Source organism: Macaca nemestrina, chromosome 1 (assembly GCF_043159975.1).
Source record: "Macaca nemestrina isolate mMacNem1 chromosome 1, mMacNem.hap1, whole genome shotgun sequence".
Taxonomy (NCBI): Eukaryota; Metazoa; Chordata; class Mammalia; order Primates; family Cercopithecidae; genus Macaca; species Macaca nemestrina.
The window spans coordinates 212,334,273-212,355,328 of NC_092125.1; the positions used below are offsets into that span (position 1 = coordinate 212,334,273).

The 21,056-nt window shown below is 40.2% G+C and overlaps 1 protein-coding gene and 1 pseudogene across 6 annotated transcripts in view; one reads left to right on the top strand and one right to left on the bottom strand.

Moving 5' to 3' along the window:
• LOC105483073 (ubiquitin specific peptidase 48) overlaps positions 1-21,056 on the top strand; it is a 106,452-nt gene that overhangs the window by 37,127 nt on the left and 48,269 nt on the right. For 3 of the 6 annotated variants that reach the window (XM_071098946.1, XM_071098953.1, XM_071098961.1), the window contains exons 7-11: positions 1,902-2,035; positions 3,349-3,431; positions 10,735-10,914; positions 17,922-18,050; positions 19,033-19,182. In XM_071098946.1, coding sequence (XP_070955047.1) covers positions 1,902-2,035; positions 3,349-3,431; positions 10,735-10,914; positions 17,922-18,050; positions 19,033-19,182 — 676 coding nt within the window. The remainder of the gene's footprint in view (positions 1-1,901; positions 2,036-3,348; positions 3,432-10,734; positions 10,915-17,921; positions 18,051-19,032; positions 19,183-21,056) is intronic. The other 3 variants (XM_071098947.1, XM_071098962.1, XM_071098958.1) reach the window with 2 other exon arrangements.
• LOC112426939 (U7 small nuclear RNA) lies at positions 9,496-9,552 on the bottom strand (annotated as a pseudogene).

Here is a 21,056-nt window from a genome sequence, read left to right on the forward strand (position 1 = left end):
CCGGATGTGGTGGCTCATGTCTGTAATCCCAGCACTTTACGAGGCTGAGACAGTAGGATCGTTTGAGAACAGGAGTTTGAGACCAGCCTAGGCAACATAATGATAGACTGTCTTTGCAAAAGATAAAAAAATTAACCAGGCATGGTGTTGAACAGCCATACTCCCAGCTACTCAGGAGGCTGAGGCGGGAGAATTGCCTGAGCTCAAGAGTTTGAGGCTGTAGTTGCTAGCTATGATTGCACCACTGCACCCCAACCTTGGTGACAGAGCAAGACCCCATCTGTAAAAATAAATTTTTTTTTTTTTTTTTTTTGAGACGGAGTCTCGCTCTGTCGCCCAGGCTGGAGTGCAGTGGCCGGATCTCGGCTCACTGCAAGCTCCGCCTCCCGGGTTCACCCCATTCTCCTGCCTCAGCCTCCGGAGTAGCTGGGACTACAGGCGCCCGCCACCTCGCCCGGCTAGTTTTTTGTATCTTTTAGTAGAGACGGGGTTTCATCATGTTAGCCAGGATGGTCTTGATCTCCTGACCTCGTGATCCGCCCGTCTCGGCCTCCCAAAGTGCTGGGATTACAGGCTTGAGCCACCGCGCCTGGCCTAAAAAAATTTTTAAAAAAAGATTTTTTTTTTTTTTTAAATTTGCAGACTGGATGTGGGAGAGTAAGAGGGGAGTCAAAGATTACTAAGATTTTTGGCCTGATCAACTGAAAGAATGAAGTTGCTCTAACTGAGATGGGGAGGACCTGAGAGGAGCAGGATTGAGAGGAATTAGGAGTTTGGCTTTGAGCATGTTACATTTGAGAGGTATAGTTCCAGGAAGAAGTCGTGGCTGGATAAAATCCCCAAGGACTGAGGCCTGGGACATTCAAATTTTAGGGATCAGGGAGGTAGGAGCAGCTGGCACAGGAGGCTTGGAGGAATGCCAGTGAATTAGGAGGAAAGTTGGTGAGTGTGGTATCCTGGAAGCCAAGTGAAGAGATGATGGTACCAGTATTGCATTACTTACGATAATACGGCACAAAAAGCTTGAGCTCAGGAGTTTGAGTCTTCAGTTAGCTATGATTGGCTGCAATTAGCTTTATAGAAATATAAAGGCAAATTTTAAAAAGAAACCACTATCAGCTAAAATGTTTGATTTTTCTACACGTCTCTTTTTAGCTTTTTCTCATGAATATGTTTCAGTAATTTTAACCAAATATGTATATAATTTTGTATTCTGGTGCCCATATGTAGTTTTTACACTCCCTCCTTTTTTTTTCTTCATTTTTTTGAGACAGAGTCTCGCTTTGTTTCCAGGCTGGAGCGCAGAGGTGTGATCTCAGCTCACCGCAAGCTCCACCTCCCGGGTTCAAGTAATTCTCGTGTCTCAGCCTCCTGAGTAGCTGGGATCACAGGTGTGTACCACCATGCCTGGTTAATTTTTGTATTTTTAGTAGAGACGGGGTTTCACCAGGGCAGCCAGGCTGGTCTTGAATTCCTGGCCTCAAGTGATCCACCCACCTCGGCCTCCCAAATTACTGGGATTACAGGCATGAGCCATGCTGCCCAGCCTTTTTGCTGTTTTTAAATGAATGTTGCATCAAAATACATGTGACATTTCTTTTTAAAACTTACTTTAGAATTCCCAGAAGTGGGATTACCAGGACAAAGAACCTAAAACAAGTATTTTTAATATCATACATTTGGGAAATAGGCACATCAGTTTTAAATATCAGTGTATACAACTTGATAATGTCACTGCTGAACAGTTCCCATTACTTTGTGTGTCCATTATTTATAGTAGCTGTTTTTAAATAGCGTGAGAGCTGTTAACTAAAATGAAATTATACTTTACATCCAGGGTTTTATCACTTGTTTTAAACCCATCTTTTTTTTAAAAATTAATATGTCTTATTCTTGATCAGGAAGAAAAATTAGAAGGAGACAATCGCTATTTTTGTGAGAACTGTCAAAGCAAACAGAATGCAACAAGAAAGATTCGACTTCTTAGCCTTCCTTGCACTCTGAACTTGCAGCTAATGCGTTTTGTCTTTGACAGGTAAATGTGTGCAAATAGTAGTATTTGTTGTTCATTGTGGTACTATGTACAGACTTTACCATAGATAGATGAGATGATAAAATGATTGTAATTTGAAACTCCAGATTTGAGGATGAAAGTTATAGATGGAGCCTGTCATTTTGAAATGTCAGTATTTCATGATTTGATTATCATAAAAATTTTAAAGAAGCCAACCATATATAATTGATAACTAGAAAAGTAAAAAATCCTTACTTTTTTTATTCTAAGAAAGTATTAAAAACTGTAGGCCGGGCGCGGTGGCTCACGCCTGTAATTCCAGCACTTTGGGAGGCCAAGGTGGGCGGATCACGAGGTCAGGAGATCGAGACCATCCTGGCTAACACGGTGAAACCCCGTCTCTACTAAAAATACAAAAAAATTAGCCAGGTGTGGTGGCGGGCACCTGTAGTCCCAGCTACTCAGGAGGCTGAGGCAGGAGAATGGTGTGAACCCGGGAGGCGGAGCTTGCAGTGAGCCGAGATCGCGCCACTGCACTCCAGCCTGGGCAACAGAGCGAGACTCCACCTCAAAAAAAAAAAAAAAAAAACTGCAAGGGCCGGGTGCGGTGGCTCACGCCTGTAGTCCCAGCTCTTTGGGAGGCTGAGGCGGGTAGATCACCTGAGGTCAGGAGTTTGAGATCAGCCTGGCCAACATGGTGAAACCCCATCTGTACTAAAAATACAAAAATTAGCTGGGCATGGTGGTGCATGCCTGTAATCCTAGCTACTGGGGAGGCTGAGGCAGGAGAATCACTTGAACCCAGGAGACGGAGGTTGCAGTGAGCTGAGATTGCACCATTGCACTCCAGCCTGGGCAACAAGAGTGAAACTTTGTCTTGGGAAAAAAAAAAAAGAAAAAAGAAAAACTGTAAGTAAGTGAATTACCCTGATCTCCAGTATTATCCGATATTTTAAATAGAATAAATTTTGTACTCATTACACCCCCGCCATGGGAACGTATTTTTCATTTTATAATTAAAATCAAGGCAATGTTGGCACATGTGCATGTCTGCATGTCTTCTGTAAAGCAGGATAATCTGTTTTTCTTTTGTGATTAAGCTGAAACTTCTGGAAAATAAGCTGTGCTTGGAATCAGCACTTTGAATTCACATTTTTTAACCTATTATTTGTCCAGCTATAAAGTAATAATTCTGTTTACTTCTAATTGTACATGTTTTGGAGGAAGATTGTTAAGTGAAAGCTACCTACTGTTGAGTTTATTAAAATAACTAATAGAGCTTATATGTTATGATTGTTTTAAATGTAAATATAATCAGCTTTCCTCTTGGTTAGGCAAACTGGACATAAGAAAAAGCTGAATACCTACATTGGCTTCTCAGAAATTTTGGATATGGAGCCTTATGTGGAACATAAAGGTAATATTTTTACTGAGAAGTAAACATTATAATGCTCAGAGACTCTAACTTGTGATCGATCGGCTTGTGATGAATATAGAATAGCAGTCAATTGCCAATTTTTGTTTGCTAATCTCTGGGAATTTCTGTCTAGGAACAAAGACTTTTTTAGGAGAGCCAAGATGTTAATTCCATTTTGTGAGAGTAGGTACATAGCAAAGATGAGGTGGTTCATGGATATGTACAGAATTAAGGGTATAAAAATAATTTGTAAAAAATGAATACTGTTTCTGAACCCACACTTGCCACCTTAGTTTCAATACTATTATTTGTCATTTCTCAAAACTAACCGTCTCCAAGTTGCCTCTATTCACTTTTTAAAAAATGTTGTCCCGGAAACATTAGGTGGCGTAATTCCAGTATTTATGCTTTCATTTTTCATATCTGCAACCACTGGTATGCCCTAGGATGCTATCATTGTTTTAACAAGAAATAAGTACTGCTTTTTTCTTTTGGTAGTCTTCATCCTACCAAACAGGATGAGTCTTACTAGAGAAAGAACTGTTTCACTTCCCTTTAAGGTTGATTATAGTACTTATGAAATATTATGTATGTATGTATGTGTGTATGTATTTTTGAGACAGAGTCTTGCTCTGTTGCCTAGGCTGGAGTGCAGTGGCACGATCTTGGCTCACTGTACCCTCAGCCTCCCTTGTAGCTGGGATTACAGGTGTGTGCCACCAGGCCCAGCTAATTTTTGCACTTTAGGGTTTTGCCGTGTTGGCCAGGCTGGTCTCAAACTCGTGGCCTCAAGTGGTACACCTGCCCCGACCTCCCTAAGTGCTGGGATTACAGGCGTGAGCCACTGCCCCGGCCTCAAATTTTTAATGTAGAAATAATTTTATAAACTCTGTCTCTTTCCAAAGAAAGAAAAAATTTCTAGAGGCAGCTTACAATGGAAGCAAGCTGTAAAAACCTTTAAGAGACATGATTGGGAAGGTTGAGGAGGAAGGTGCTAAATAGATACGTAAGCTTTCAAATGTATGATACTCTTCAGTACTGTACTTTAAAATTTGTATCTCTAGGGAACAAGGAAACTGTTTTCAACTTTGCTTTTGGACTTCAATGTTAGATTGTTATATTTTGTTGAATAAATAAACTTAGCTCTATTTTACTTTATGTAGTAGTTTGCTGCTTGCCTCCTTTGTTCAGGTAATTGAAATTGAGGAAAATCTAATGGGTTAGTGGCTTCCCAGTCCAGAAACTTAGGAGATGTGAAATGAGCACTTTGCTTGACTCAACTGGATGAGTTTGAATTGTTACTATTAATAGTTATTAAGTTTATTATATAGTTGTCCAGTTTATGCTATAAAGAAAATATTTATCAAAAGGACATGTTAGATCAAAACCTGTGGAAATATTTAATTTTGGTATGTTGGTTTACTAAATACAGTGCTTTTTATTTTTTATTAATTTGTTTTCGAGATGGGGTCTGGCCCTGTCACCCAGGCTAAATTGCAGTGATGTGATCACTGCTCATCACAGACTCAGCCTTCTGGGCTTAACCTGGAACAACAGGCATATTCCACCATGCCCAGCTAATTTTTAATTTTTTTTTTAGAGACAGGGTCTTGAACTCGGCTCTAGTGATCCTCCTACCTCAACCTCCCGAAAGTGCTGGGATTACAGGCATGAGCCACCATGTTTGTCTCCTTAATTTTTGAATAAATAAGTAAATAAATAAATATTATCTTCTCATTTTAGAATTGTTAATTAGGGCTGGTAAAAGCAATCTAGTGGTTTATAGTTACAGGCTTGTCTTTTACACGCTGTTGTAATACTTGCTTTGCCTTATATAGGTAGAAAACTAAAAACAGTTAACTTTTGTTAATTGCTTGGAGTTTGTTCTAGATAATTTGGGAGATTCAGAAAGCATAAAGAAATACAAACCATGGCCGGGCGCGGTGGCTCAAGCCTGTAATCCCAGCACTTTGGGAGGCCGAGACGGGCGGATCACGAGGTCAGGAGATCGAGACCATCCTGGCTAACAGGGTGAAACCCCGTCTCTACTAAAAAAATACAAAAAACTAGCCGGGCGAGGTGGCAGGCACCTGTAGTCTCAGCTACTCGGGAGGCTGAGGCAGGAGAATGGCGTAAACCCGGGAGGCGGAGCTTGCAGTGAGCTGAGATTCCGCCACTGCACTCCAGCCTGGGCGACAGAGCGAGACTCCGTCTCAAAAAAAAAAAATACAAACCATGTGTAATTCTGTCATCCAGATAATTAGTATTTATATTTTTCCATACCCACATATAACCACACAAAGCTGTACACACATAGCTACACAAAGATCAGAAGATGGATCTAAAAGATGATCTATTGTTAAAAGGAGAATCCACCTGTTTATTTAAATGGTGAGCCTGCAGATATGCAGACATCTGTAGAATGAGGGATTCTCATTTTCAAACATTAGCCCCTGACTCTCCGACTCAAGTCTTGCCATGTTCCTTGGGGATTTAAAAACTTATCTTTTTTTTTTTTTTAATTTTGAGATAGAGTTTCACTCTATTGCCCAGGCTGCAGTGCAGTGGCATGATCTCGGCTCACTGCACCCTCCATCTCCTGGGTTCAAGCAATTCTCCTGCCTCAGCTTCCCTAGTAGCTAGGATTACAGACGCCTGCCACCATGCCTGGCTAATTTTTTATATTTTCAGTAGAGACGGGGTTTCATTATGTTGGCCAGACTTGTCTTGAACTCCTGACCTTAAGTGATCTGCCTGCCTTGGCCTCCCAAAGTGCTGGGATTATAGGCGTGACCCACCGCCCCTGGCCTAAAAACTATGTTAATTCTGAAGTTTTTCTTTTTCTTTTTTCCTTTTTCTTTTTTCCTTTTTTTTTTTTGAGACAGAGTCTTGCGTCACCCAGGCTGGAGTACAGAGGTGCGATTTCGACTCACTGCAACCTCCACCTCCTAGGTTCAAGCAATTCTCCCTGTCTCAATCTCCCGAGTAAGCTGGGATTACAGGTGCCCGCCATCATACTCAGCTAATTTTTGTATTTTTACTAGAGACGGGATTCGCCATATTGGCCAGGCTGGTCTCGAGAGCTCCCAGCCTCAGGTGATCTGCCTGCCTTGGCCTCCCAAAGTGGTGGAATTACAGGTGTGAGCCACCACGCCTGGCTTTCATTTTAAAGTTGATGAGTTTAATGAATTGATGAATATAAATCCAGGTTATCTGCAAGAATTAAAATGTCAAAATTTTTAATGCTGTCTGTTGGTAATAAAGTTACAGCTACTGCTAATACCTGTGGATTACTGTCTTCATTAATGATATAGGGAATATTATTAAGATTCCTTTGTATACGCTCCTTCCAGCTTACCCAATAGCAACTTCTCTTTTTCAGTGATCTTGCATTCCACCCTTGTTCGGCCCTTACTCAGTGCCTTACCTTGCCTTGTCCTTCTATAGTTGAAATTTCATGTATCTCAGCATATTTTAGTTTTTTCTTTTCAAAATTTGAAATATATCATATTCCTAAAAGTTCAAAATGCAAAAATGCATGGCTTAGTGAATTATGAATTATGCGTACTCCCCAGATCAAGAAAGAAGAACATTTCTGGAACCCCAGAAGCCTCCTTTTGTGCCCCTCCCAGTTGCACAGTTAAAACCACCTTCCTTCCCTTAAGTGTAACCATTTTTCTGACTTTCATGTGGAACGCTTCTTTTATTTTTTTCTTCTTTAGCATTTTACTATAGCATGCATCCCTAAACATAGCTTACTCTTTTTTCTCCTGGGATATTGCCAGCCATAGCATAACCCATAATTAAATCTTACTGTGCTGCCCCTGCTTCTTTACCTGGGTTATTGAAGGTAGTGGGAGAAGAACCCCACTGGTGACTCCTCCAGATCCTGCTGAGTCTGTGATAGTTAACAACCTTATCAAACTTTGTTCCTCCCAGACCCTGCAATGTCTTTGGACACTGCTACCTTCTGTATTTTCAGCTGAGGTTTCATCCGTTGGACACTCTTGTGTTTGTGAGAACTAGGTCCTGCTGAGGTTTCTGGGACCCAATGTACTCCCATACTCTGGAGGCTGATGCATTTTTAGAGAATCCTGGGCTTTGGCTCCTCTTCAGCCTCCTTTTCTTTTCTCTTCCTCTCTTCCTTACCCATTGTCTTGCAAAACGAGGTGCTTTTGACCAATTAGGGTCAATAGAGCCACAAAAAGAAATGTATCACCGTTCTCAGTTACTGATCTATTTAAAGTGAGTTGTCATCAATATTTGTTCACAAATGTATTAAAGGTATCCAGAATATTAAAAAAAATTTTTTTAACCACTTTAAAAACACCCAGTTTTTATAATCCATTACTGACAGTGTTGGAATATTGTTCAGGATGATCTCTCTACCTGAGTTGGTTGTTGCAGTGTTGTTTTGTTTCTTCTGTCCGTGGTTGTCTCTGACTGCATGCTGCTTATTGCACATAGAGAATTATTTATGGGGATTCCCCTAGGGGTAGGATACATGCCATCTCCTCTGCAAAGCCCTTAGGTTTATTTCTGTCAGGCATTTGGGGCCTCTGCTGGTTAGGTATGATCACAGAGTTCAAGGCTTGAGGTTCCCTGGCTTACACAGACTGGAAGAACTTGGTATGGGCAATCTAACACCATGACATTTCCCCCTCCTTTTTATTTCTGCTGCTCTGTTCAGGACTCAGGAGTTTTTCTTTCTTTTTTTCTTTTTTCTTTTTTTTTTGGAGACAGAGTCTCGCTCCGTCACCCAGGCTGGAGTGCAGTTGTGCAATCTTGGCTCACCTCAACCTCCGCCTCCTGGGTTCAAGCGATTCTCATGCCTCAGCCTCTCGAGTAGCTGGGATTACAGGTGTGCACCACCCATGCATGGCTAATTTTTGTATTTTTAGTAGAGACAAGGTTTCACCGTGTTGGCCAGTCTGGTCTCGAACTCCTGACCTCAGGTGATCCACCTGTCTCGGCCTCCGAAAGTGCTGGGATTACAGGCACAAATGAGCCACTGTGCCCAGTCAGGAGTTCTTATGGTTCCCTGAGGTTAGGAAGATAGGCCTTTTCTGGCTCACCTTCACATGAAGTAATGGGGAGAGTGCATGCAGTAGAAAGAACAGTGGGGGGTGATTCCAGGTAAGCCCTAAAATTGGAGTATGAAAATGCCCCCTAAGGCAGCCTGGGCCAGCTAATACTAATAATTAACCTAGAAAATATAACATGTATTCTTAACTCTCCAGATAACATCTTTACCCTCAACGATCTCAAAACATTAAGCAATCGACACTCCCCTAAATTATTTTTAAGATGGTCTTGCTCTGTTATCCAGGCTGGAGTGCAGTGTGGCACGATCACGGCTCACTGCAGCCTTGACCTCTCAGACTCAAGCGATCCTCCCACCTCAGCCTCCTGAGTAGCTGGGACCACAGGTGTATAGTACCATGCCTGGTTGATTTTTTTAAGTTTTTATAGACTGGGTCTCTCTATGTTGCCCAGGCTGGTTTTGAACTTACGGCCTTAAGCAATCCTCTTGCCTTGGCTCACAAAGTCCCGGGATTACAGGCATGAACCACCACACCTGGCCTATTTTTCATATGTATTTTAGTTCTACCTTTTTTAAAAAAGAAACTTACAGACTATCTTGTATAGGAATCCTGGTGTTGACCCACCTCCTTTATCATTCTTTGCATTCTGGACCTTCCATCTGGAAGAGTTTTAAAATACTGAATTAGAGCTTATAAAATTCTTTTAGTAAGGGTCTATGGGTGAAAGATTCTTTTCACATATTATTGTCTGAAAGTGTCTGTTTTGTCCTTGTGGAATTCATTTTCTCTAATCATGAATGGTTACTTTTACTCATTGAAGATATCATGGAAGAAGATAGCATTCTGTTGCCTTGGGGCATCCGTTGTTGCTGTTGAAAAATTGGTTGCAGTCTAATTCTTGTTTCTACAAGAGGCCTGTTTTATTTTGTCTAATTTTAAGACCTCTTCTTTGGTTTTGGTGGCTTGCAGTGTCACTGTGACCAATTTTGGTTTGTTTTTTAATTTTGATTCTTTAAAAATCTGGTTTTCTAGTAGGAAAGCCTGCTAGACAAATTCTAAAAGAGCTGTTAACACTTGGTTTGATTTTTAATTGATTATTCTTCTCACCTAGGGCATCTGAAAATTTTCCAACTATTACCTCTGAATGCTTTTTCTCTTTTCCCTTTCCTTCTGGAATGCCAGTTAGATATGTGTTAGATTTTCTTACTCTATGCTGTACGACGCCCAACTCTTCATTGCTTTGTCCTGCATTCTGCATAATTTCTTCAGCTCCACCTTACCCTTTATTCATTCCCTGTTCAGGTGAACCTGATCTGAGGTTAAACCATTTTATAGAGTTTTGACTGTCGGTGACTATGATTTCCATTTCTTGGAGTTTGATTTGGTTCTTTATCATTTGATTTTCATTTTCTGTAGTCTCTATTCCTCTTAATCTCATCATTTATTTCTTTAAATATACTTAAAATTTTATTTATGTATTTGCTGTTTCCACTGACTGAGGTGAAAATCTTCATCAGTTTGATTTTGCTGCTGTTTGCTACCTCACAGTTAGAGTGACTTGTGTTATGTGACGTGTGTGTGTGTTGACGGAACTCATTTCTTAGGACTATCACTCGTCCCAGGACCACATCAAACACAACTCTTGGCTTGGGGTTTTTCTGACTTCATAGGCAGTGTGAATTCATAGTAAATAAATCTTTTTGAGGGCTGGCTTCTTATGAAGTTGTAATGGAGATTTCCTTTTGGTTTTTGATTTTTACCCCTAGGTCCCAAAGTATAAGTTTTCATGACTTGCCGTCAGTTTTTGCCAAAGCGTTTATCTTCTCTTCTATAAACAATAGCCTTTTCATTTGACATTCGTGCCTCCCTGGTTTGTGTAAGTTTTAATTTTTGTAACACATCAGAGAGTATGAACAGCCGATTCTTGGGACGCGTGTGGCCTCGCTAGTCTGTGCTGAAGAGCACAGTATGTAGTAGAGTAGCTTATACTCCCTGAGTGCCCAGGAGGCCATAGTTTTTCAAAACTCCATGTATTTTGCAGAGGCTTGGAGAGTTAATACAGTGTGCTTAGAGTGTGTTTAAGAGAGTTAAGGGAGTGTAAATATACATTATTTTGTAAAAGTAATTTGTAAAAATTTTAGGTGACATGTTTTTAGTTACACCGCATGTATAAAGATTCGTAAACATTACAATTCAGGCTCAGGATATAAGAAATACTGTTATCCAATGTTTCTTTTACTTTCTCCCTTTCTCTCCAGGTGGGTCCTATGTGTATGAACTCAGTGCAGTCCTCATACACAGAGGAGTGAGTGCTTATTCTGGCCACTACATCGCCCATGTGAAAGATCCACAGTCTGGTGAATGGTATAAGTTTAATGATGAAGACATAGAAAAGATGGAGGGGAAGAAATTGCAACTAGGGATTGAGGAAGATCTAGGTAAAACCTTTAAGTTGTGAGTGCCCTTTTAAAATATAAATTTATTTAGTAGAAATATTTGTGATAAATTATTATGGCTCAAGATTATTATGTTACAGACTCTCAAGGATATTTGCATTTCTTAAACACATGTGAAATCACTGAACATCTTGTATTAGCAATGCTTGTTTTTCAGTTTTGTGTTCTTTTCGAGTCCGTGTCTTACTCTGTTGCCCAGGCTGGAATACAGTGGTACAATCATGGTTGACTGCAGCCTAAACCTCCTAGGCTCAAGTGATCTTCCCACCTTAGCCTTCCTAGTAGCTGGGCCTGCAGATTTGTGCCACTACACCTGGCAAAATTTTGTTTTTTTTTTGTGACAGAGTCTTACTCTGTCATTAAGGCTGGAGTGCAATAACACCATCTTGGCTCTCTGCAACCTCTGCCTCCTGGGTTCAAGCAGTTCTCATGACTCAGCCCCCTGAGTAGCTGGGATTACAGGCATGTGCCACAATGCTCAGCTAATTCTTTTTCCTTTTCCTTTTCTTTCCTGTTTTTTTTGGTCACTCTTGCTGCCTTCTTGTCCAGGCTGGAGTGCAATGGGAAGATCTCGGCTCACTGTAACCTCTACCTTTCGAGTTCAAGAGATTCTCCTGCCTCAGCCTCCCAAGTGGCTGGGATTACAGGCATGTGTCACCACGCCTGGCTAATTTTGTATTTTTAATAGGGACACGGTTTCCCTATGTTGGTCAGGCTGGTCTTGAACTCCTGACCTCAGGTGACCCGCCTGCCTCGTCCCCCTAAGGTGCTGGGATTACAGGCATAAGCTACTGCACCTGGCCTTAACTTTTTCTATTTTTAGTAGAGATGGGGCTTCACTGTGTTGGCCACGCTGGTCTTGAGTTCCTGGCCTCCAGTGATCTGCCCACCTTGAACTCCCAAAGGGCTGGGATTACAGGCGTGAACCACCATGCCCGGCCAACCTGGAAAAAATGTTTAAAACAATTTTTTTGTAGAGACGGGGTCTCACCTGGTTGCCCAGGCTAGTCTCGAACTCCTGAGTTTAACAGTCCTCCCGCCTTGGCCTCCCAAAGTGTTGGGATTATAAGGCATGAGCCACCACGCCCAGCCAACAATGCTTGCTTTTTAAAATTTTAGTTAAAAAAGTTTACAATTGGCCGGGCGCGGTGGCTCAAGCCTGTAATCCCAGCACTTTGGGAGGCCGAGGCGGGTGGATCACGAGGTCAGGAGATCGAGACTATCCTGGCTAACATGGTGAAACCCCGTCTCTACTAAAAATACAAAAAACTAGCCGGGCGTGGTGGCGGGCGCCTGTAGTCTCAGCTACTTGGGAGGCTGAGGCGGGAGAATGGCGTGAACCCGGGAGGCGGAGCTTGCAGTGAGCCAAGATCACGCCACTGCACTCCAGCCTGGGAGACACAGCGAGACTCCGTCTCAAAAAAAAAAAAAAAAAAAAAAAGTTTACAATTATTTTGTTCCAGAGATGGTTTTCATAGTGTCATGTTTTCAGTAAAGCTTGAAGGCAAATGATCAGTTTTTAATTACCAGGCTTATTTAAGTGGGTAGGGGAGGATCATAGGTATTAAGTTAATGATGATGAATGGTAGATTTAATGTAGTAGGATTAGTAGTTGTTTTCCTTGGGTCAGGAAATTTATTTTGGGGAACTAACTGTAGCAGGTAAACTTTGTTTTTCCTTCCTTTAAGTATCTTACCCAAATCCTTGAGCAGTGCTTCTGTGGAGAATGAGCTGGTTGCTACTGTGTAGTGGTGAGGTCTCCCATAAAGAGTACTTCTTGAAATAGTGGTGAGGTCTGCCATAAAGAGTACTTCTTGAAATAGTATCCTAGTATATACTTTCATCACCTCAGTTGTCTTGGGCCTAAGTACCCATTTATTTTCCAAAGGAATGGACAGTTTTTCTACCTGGAGCCGTCTCCTGAGCTGTTTATCACTTTCTTCCCATTGTCTGTCAGACAGGTATAGGCAATTGTCCAAGGGCACAGGCTTTGTTCTGGAAATCCAACACACAGCATCGTGAGATGACACATGCAGACTCACAACTGTGGTCATCATTTCACAAGAAAGTGCTAAACAGCTTTGGATGAGGTTCAGACTATGGTATCTGAATCAGAGAAAAGAAATGGGAGTAAGTGTGTGTGTGTCTCCTGCCACTGTTTTTTCTTAGTGGGTCAGAGACATTTATTCAAGGTGTGCAGTAGGCAGGAGCGTAGCAGTTGAGATTTGCTTTCAAGACACATGCATCATCTCTACAGATAATAGATTGTTAACTCCATTCATGAACATCTTGTATTAGCAATGCTTGTTTTTCAGTTTTGTGTTCTTTTCGAGTCCGTGTCTTACTCTGTTGCCCAGGCTGGAATACAGTGGTACAATCATGGTTGACTGCAGCCTAAACCTCCTAGGCTCAAGTGATCTTCCCACCTTAGCCTTCCTAGTAGAGTTGGAGAAGTCATTCTTTCACTTTTAAATTTTATTTTCTTTACTTTTATTTATATATATTTTTTGAGACAGAGTCTTGCTTTGTTGCCCAGGCTGGAGTACTGCGGCATGAACATGGCTCACTGGAGCCTGGAACTCCTAGGCTCAAATAATCCTCCTGCCTCAGCTTCCCAAGTAACTGAGACCACAGGTGTGATCCACCACACCTGGCTAATATTGTGATTTTTTTTTTATAGAGATAGGGTCTCCCCGGGTTGCCCAGGTTGCCTTTGAATTCCTGCCCTCAGACAATCCTCCCACTTGGCCTCCCAAAAGTGTTGGCATTACAGGCATGAGCTTCCGTGCCCAACCTGTTTTCTACTTTTAAATAATATTTCTGTGTTTACAGAATTTCAGCAATCTCACTCCCATTTTACCTAAGTAAAACTCAAATTCTAAACATTTGCTTATACAGTATGTGTTTTCATTATGACATTCCTACTAGGAACAGAATTGAGATAGCACATTAATTGGGTTGAGCGAGGTGGCTTACACCTGTAATCCTAGCACTTTTAAGAGGCTGAGATAGGAGGATGCTTGAGCCCAGGAGATCAAGGCTTCGGTGAGCCATGATTGCACCACTGCACTGCAGCCTGGGCCACGGAGTGAGACCTTGTCTGGAAGAAAAAAAAAAAAAAGAACTTTAAATTGTGAAAAGTTATGTCTTGGTTTTGACTGTTTTTTATTGTTTTTTTTTTTCTTTTTTTAAAAAAATCTGTCTACATTCTAGGATTAAAAGCGTTGTTAAGGCTGTCTTAAATATGGGTAGTCCTAAATTTTGAAACAGTTCAAGAAAACACTAAACACCCATTGGCATCTCATTCCAGTGTTTTCATAACTCATTATTTTATGCAGCATATAATTTAGCTTTCATCTTTTAAATCAAAAATAGAAAATATTTTAAAATTTCATTAGACGTTCATTGTTATGTTGTATCCTGAAGTTTTATGAATCATTTTATATTCCATCTTATACAAAATCATGAACATCTTAAATCTTGGGTACTTTTTTTTTGAGATGGAGTCTCCCTCTGTCAGCCAGGCTGGAGTGCAATGGCACGATCTCAGCTTACTGCAATCTCCACCTCCCGGGTTCAAACGATTCTCTTGCTTCAGCCTCCTGAGTACCTAGGATTACAGGCGCATGCCACCACGCCTGATCAATTTTTTGTATTTTTAGTAGAGACGGGGTTTCACCATGTTGGCCAGACTGGTTTCAAACTCCTGACCTCAAGGGATCTGCCTGCCTTGGCCTCCCAAAGTGCTGGGATTACAGGCGTGAGCCACCGCGCCCAGCCTGTTACTCTTAATTAGGAATGGATGACTAATCTTCTCTTACCTGTACATGTTACTGGTATTTTAATTCCCTGTGACAGTACAGTGATCTTCCAACCTTTTTTGTTCACATGTTGTCTGTAAGACTGTTGAACATCCAAGCATGGGTGCAAGGGAAAACAAAAAAAAATTGAACTTTTTTTTTCTTTGCACATTTTAAAATCTAACAAATTTCATCATAAATTTTAAGCAGCTCCAAATGCTGTAATTTATGACATAATAAACACCAAAACTTAAATTGTAACATCACTCTTTTATTAATGTCCAGATGACATTAAATACCATAGAGATTTTATGTCCACCAACATCCTTTTCAAGGATAACTGAACAGGTCTTATTTTATAGTAGGCATTTTTAACAATTCAGTTTTCTTCTGTACTACTATTTCCATTACATTTACCCTACAGAATTTTATTCTAATGGAATATAGTAAGTTTTTTGTGACTATAAAGCTCTGAATACTTAAAAAGTACTTCTGGATAGAGTGCTGTTTTTAAAATTATGACTATTACTACATAATTGATAAAACTCATAAAAGTATATTATAAATTTTATTAAACAGTAAAACTTCTCTGTAAATGTTTTTTTTTTTTTGGTAAATATATCTTAATGTGATAGATGAGTCCTTTTTCTGTCACTGGCTGAGAGGTTATATCTTTCTTTTGTGACATGGGAGTCAAATGATTGTGAAAAGAAAGGTAGAAACCATCATGGGACCTCAGTGTTGAGGCAGATCCATTTTAGAAAAGCACATGGTGAATTGAGGATCTGGTAACTGGATTTCCTTAGAACTGCCCATAACCTTTTTTGTTCTTTTTGAGACGGAGTCTCACTCTGTCGCCCAGGCTGGATTGCAGTGGTGCTGTCTTGGCCCACCACAACCTCTGCCTCCTGAGTTCAAGCAGTTCTCCTGCCTCAGCCTCCCAAGTAGCTAGGATTATAGGTGCACATCACCATGCCTGGCTAATTATTTGTATTTTTAGTAGAGACGGGGTTTCACCACATTGACCAGGCTGTTTCGAATTCCTGATCTCAAATGATCTGCCGCCATAACCTCTTACCTCTCAGAAAGTTACCTGGAACACTGAAACCCAATTTGAAAATCGTTTTCATGTGCTGTAGTTGCCATCTGAAACACTTCATGTTTTCCACTTGCTGTTTATTTTATAGAGATTAGTGGCTAATGTTTCTGGTTGTTAGCATTTCATTCCTTTTGTTTTTTCTTTTCTGAGACTTAGTCTTACTCTGTCATCCAGGCTGCAGTGCAGTGGTGTGATCTTGGCTCACTGCAACCTCTGCCTCCTGGATTCAAGTGATTCTGCTGCCTCAGCCTCCTGAGTAGCTGGGATTACAGATCCCAGGCTAATTTTTGTAGTTTTAGTAGATATGGGCTTTTCCCATGTTGGCCAGGCTGGCCTCGAACCCCTGACCTCTGGTAATCCACCTGCCCCGGCCTCCCAAAGTGCTGGGATTACAGGCGTGAGCCACCGCACCTGGCCCATTTCATTTTTTAAAATGATGCTATTTTAGGCTGGGTGGGGTAGCTCACCCCTGTAATCCCAGCACTTTGGGAAGCCGAGGAGGGAGGATCACCTGAGGTCAGGAGTTTGAGACTAGCCTGGCCAACATGGTAAATTCTCGTCTCTACTAAAAATGCAAAAATTAGCTGGGCGTGGTGACACATGCCTGTAATCCTAGCTACTGGGGAGGCTGAGGCAGGAGAATCACTTGAACTGGGAGGCAGAGGTTGCAGTACACCGAGACCGTGCCATTCCACTCCAGCCTGGGAGACGAGTGAAATTCTGTCTCAAGAAAAGAAAATATGCTATTTTATTTCTTTGGGCAATTAAATCAAGTCTAGATTTATTTGTATTATTTTGACTAAATTGAAGAAAATCTGTTTACTAAAATGATTACTGAGCTAATTTTTATTTTTCAAACTGTACATATACATTTTATATTTGCTTTTATTAAAAAACAACATTAGGCCGAGGTGGACAGATCATGAGGTCAGATGATTGAGACCATCCTGACTAACACAGTGAAACCCTGTCTCTACTAGAAATACAAAAAATTAGCCGGGCGTGGTGGCAGGTGCCTGTAGTCCCAGCTACTCAGGAGCCCGAGGCAGGAGAATGGCGTGAACCTGAGAGGTGGATCTTGCAGTGAGCCGAGATTGAGGCACTGGACTTCAGCCTGGGCGACAGAACAAGACTCCATCTCAAAAAAAAACCAAAAAACAAAAAAACCACACACACACAACATTAAAACAAATACTTGTGTGCCAAGCAATCATTAAGAATAAAAATATTTCGGCCAGGTGCAGTGGCTCACGCCTGTAATCTCAGCACTTTGGGAGGCTGAGGCTGGCAGGTCGTGAGGTCAGTAGATCGAGACCACACTGGCCAACATAGTGAAATCCTGTCTCTACTAAAAATACAAAAATTAGCTGGGTGCGGTGTTTTTAGAGAGACGGTTTTCACCATGTTGGCCAGGTGTGAGCCACCGCGCCTGGCCTATTTTGATTTTTTAATTTAATTTAATTTAATTTAACTTTTTCTTTTTCCTGAGACAGAGTCTCGCTCTGTCACCCAGGCTGAAGTGCAGTGGTGTGATCTTGGCTCACTGCAACCTCCGCCTCCTGTGTTCAATCAATTCACTTGCATCAGCCTCTCAAGTAGGTGGACTGCAGGTGCGCACCACCACGCCCACCTACTTTTTGTATTATTTGTAGAGACAGGGTTTCTCCATGTTGGCCAGGCTGGTCTTGAACTTCTGGCTTCAAGTGATCCGCCTATCTTGGCCTCCTAGAGTGCTATGATTACAAGCATGAGCCACTGTGCCTGGCTTCAGTTAAGTTTTGTAATTTAAGACTAACATAAAAATCAGCTTATGGCAATAGTGATTTTTTTTGTTGTTGTTCCAGGTTTGTTCCCCAGAAAAACGTATTTTCTTTTTACCTTTTAAAAATGTAATGTGGTTGGCAGTAGCGGTAGTAAACTTTTTTAAATATTAGAAGCTAAAGAGCCTGCCAAATTTCTATGGCATTTGAATGTTTTAGATTGGTGTTAATGTCTCTTGGGTGTATGTTTTGGAAATTGTTTTCTATAGCCCTGCTAAAGAATAAACAAACTCTAGGCACTTAAGGTACCTTTTGATTTCTCTATCTCAGCAGAACCTTCTAAGTCTCAGACACGTAAACCCAAGTGTGGCAAAGGAACTCACTGCTCTCGAAATGCATATATGTTGGTTTATAGACTGCAAACTCAAGAAAAGCCCAACACTGCTGTTCAAGTTCCAGGTAAAGCAGTTTTCCAGGATTATATCAGGCAAATGTTTTAGAATGCCATACTCAAAGATGAATGATAACTAGTGGATTGCTTTTAGTTATTATGATGAATTGATTTCTTAAGCTGAATGTTGGTGAAAGTAAATATCAATTGCAAATTTACTTTTAAAAAGTGAGCTTCTGAAATAAAGCAATGCAATTATTAAAAAATCAGGAAGTAATCAAAACATGTATTTAAAGTATAATTTGGTTTTAGTTTGTTCAGTTTATAGAGTATTTGTGAATTTTATTCATTTATCTGTAGATTTCCTAGACTTCATAATATAAAAGGTAGAGTTGCTGCTGCCCTGAAGACAGTCTTAGTCATTTTACTCAGCACTTTTCTAAGTTTGGTGGCATCATCTATTGTTTTTTATTTATTTATATTTTTTTGAGACAGAGTCTCACTCTACCGCCCGGACTGGAGTGCAGTGGTGCAGTCTTGGCTCACTGCAACCTCTGCCTCCCAGGTTTAAGCAGTTCTGTGCGTCAGCCTCTGGGTAGCTGGGATTACAGGTGCATGCCACAACGCCCAGCTAATTTTTGTATTTTTAGTAGAGACGGGGTTTCACCATCTTGGCCAGGCTGGTCTTGAACTTCTGACCTCGTGATCTACCCGCCTCGGCCTTCCAAAGTGCTGGGATTACAGGCATGAGCTACTGCGCCCCGCCTGGCATCATCTTTCTAAAGTGGTGATTTTGAGCCATTCAGTTGTTCTGGGAGGCTGATGATGTCATGGAGAGCTAAGTGGGGGGAATCAACTTAGTATTATTCCAGTGTCTGTCTTCAGTTTTACTTCTACCTTCAGATTGAAGGTTTCTAGCAGACAGGGAGACCATAGTTGGAATTTCTGACAATGTTTTAATCAGTATTTGATATGATTTAGAGATTAGCATGGTTCACTATATTTGAAAACAAGGATAAAGTTGTTTTTTTGACTTTCTGTTTTGAATAGCCTTTCTTCAAGAGCTGGTAGATCGGGATAATTCCAAATTTGAGGAGTGGTGTATTGAAATGGCTGAGATGCGTAAGCAAAGTGTGGATAAAGGAAAAGCAAAACACGAAGAGGTTAAGGAGCTGTACCAAAGGTTACCTGCTGGAGCTGGTCTGTAAGATATTCTGGGACAGCACTGTTGCCATTAAGTGCCTTGTTTTTTTATGTTCACAAATGTATATGAAGAAACTTTCTCAAACTTACTCTAATAACCCACTAAAGCCAGCTTAAACACTCTAAAAGTGCTTTGTAAACCGACAATAACTTGATGTGTAGCATTCCATATTATTTCATTACGTTGTACTTCTAAAAATGGGAAGCTGTTAATAAATTATAACATTTAGGTCAGCACTTTGCATCCATGAGTATTGTAGATATTTATATTTTGTGAGATATTAACTTGTTTAAGAAAAATCCGATTGGATTACTATGGAAAAAGCAACTTGCCTGTTCTGTTTCTTTGCATACTTTGTGACCTGACAGTTTTAACAGACATTCTATTATATGAGTAGTTTTTTTTTGATGCTATTAGATTAACTTGAAGTTTAATACCAAATATTATGCTAAGAGGAGAAAAGCTTTCTGCTGACCCCTGATTTCTTAGAAATATCCTACATAATCCAGCTTATCCCTTTTCTGTATATGTTTATTCAGGTTTACCTGGTGTCTCAAAATGAAACCAAATTAAGCCTTTTTAAAGGCTGATGTGCCATTTGTATTAAATTATCTGTCATTTCAAAGACATGAATTTCCCAAGCCTAATTCCTACTTAAGGAAGAGAGACAATTTAGTCCTCACTTTAGAAAATAAATACTTAAGCATAATTGTACTTGTGGTTTGTCTTTTTAATATCTTAATTTTCCATTACTAGTATAACTTTAAACAAAATGTAAACAAAAATTGCTAAGTCTATAAGAATAGATTTTAACTGAATTTTAATTTGATTCTGACCCTTCTTTGTAATCTGTTACTTCAACTCTGTCCAAGGGTTGGGATTATCCTAAAGAATTAAACTGACCTTAATTTAACTGGAAATGATTTGGGAATGAACCCATGATTCAAATCTCTAAATTTATAAGTCTTTGTTCAAAGGTGTCGGGACCTAGAAATCTATTTTCCAAACTTTATTCATGGTTTCCTGTGTCCACTGGACAAGAGAAAGGGACTTAACTGGGTCTAAAGCGAAATACTCATTTGAACCACTCTTTAGAACTATGGAGTTCAAAGATGTTATGTGTCAAGTTAGCACTGTGCTTCCTTTGGCTGTTTTCATTCAGCGTACAGGCACCTTATGTTCTTAGAATATGCTTATGTTCTTAGAATATTTCTCTGTGTTATTTATATTTTTACCAATTATGAGCTATATAATTATTTTCCATTTGCAGTAAACTTATATTGTAGAAATTCCACATTGTAAAATTATGTAGAATCTCAAAGTTAATGAGCATGGTTTTGTGCTGGCAAGAGAAATCTTTCGTTATGCATTTTCTAAATCTTATTTTTGTGTGTGAACATATTTAAAGAAAGATCACTTACCCTAAAATTTAAGCCTCAGTAGGAACATGCTTTTGGCCCTTTTTATTTCCATTGAAATATACTTAAATTTATCTCTAGGTAAAGTGTTTCAGATGTTTTTAATGCTGTAATTGTTCTAGACCATATAACTTTCCTAAGAAAATGTGTCATGTTCAAAATCCAGGTGTTTTTTTTTTGTTTGTTTGTTTTTTGTTGGCTTTTTTTTTTTTTAAGAACTTTAAACCAAAATGTATATTTCCCTGTGGTAAATATTTTAATATTTTGCTTTCCTCATCAAATGCTGAGGTTTCATACAGTCCAGTATCTCCAGCTTGATAATGGGAGAGTTCTCCCTCATTTGGAATTGATTATATCCATGGCCTTTGGAAAGCAAGCCTTGTAGTTTACTGAATCACAAATACTAGGGAATATATTTGAGGGGCCCACTCAGAGTCTTTTTCTAGTGCAGA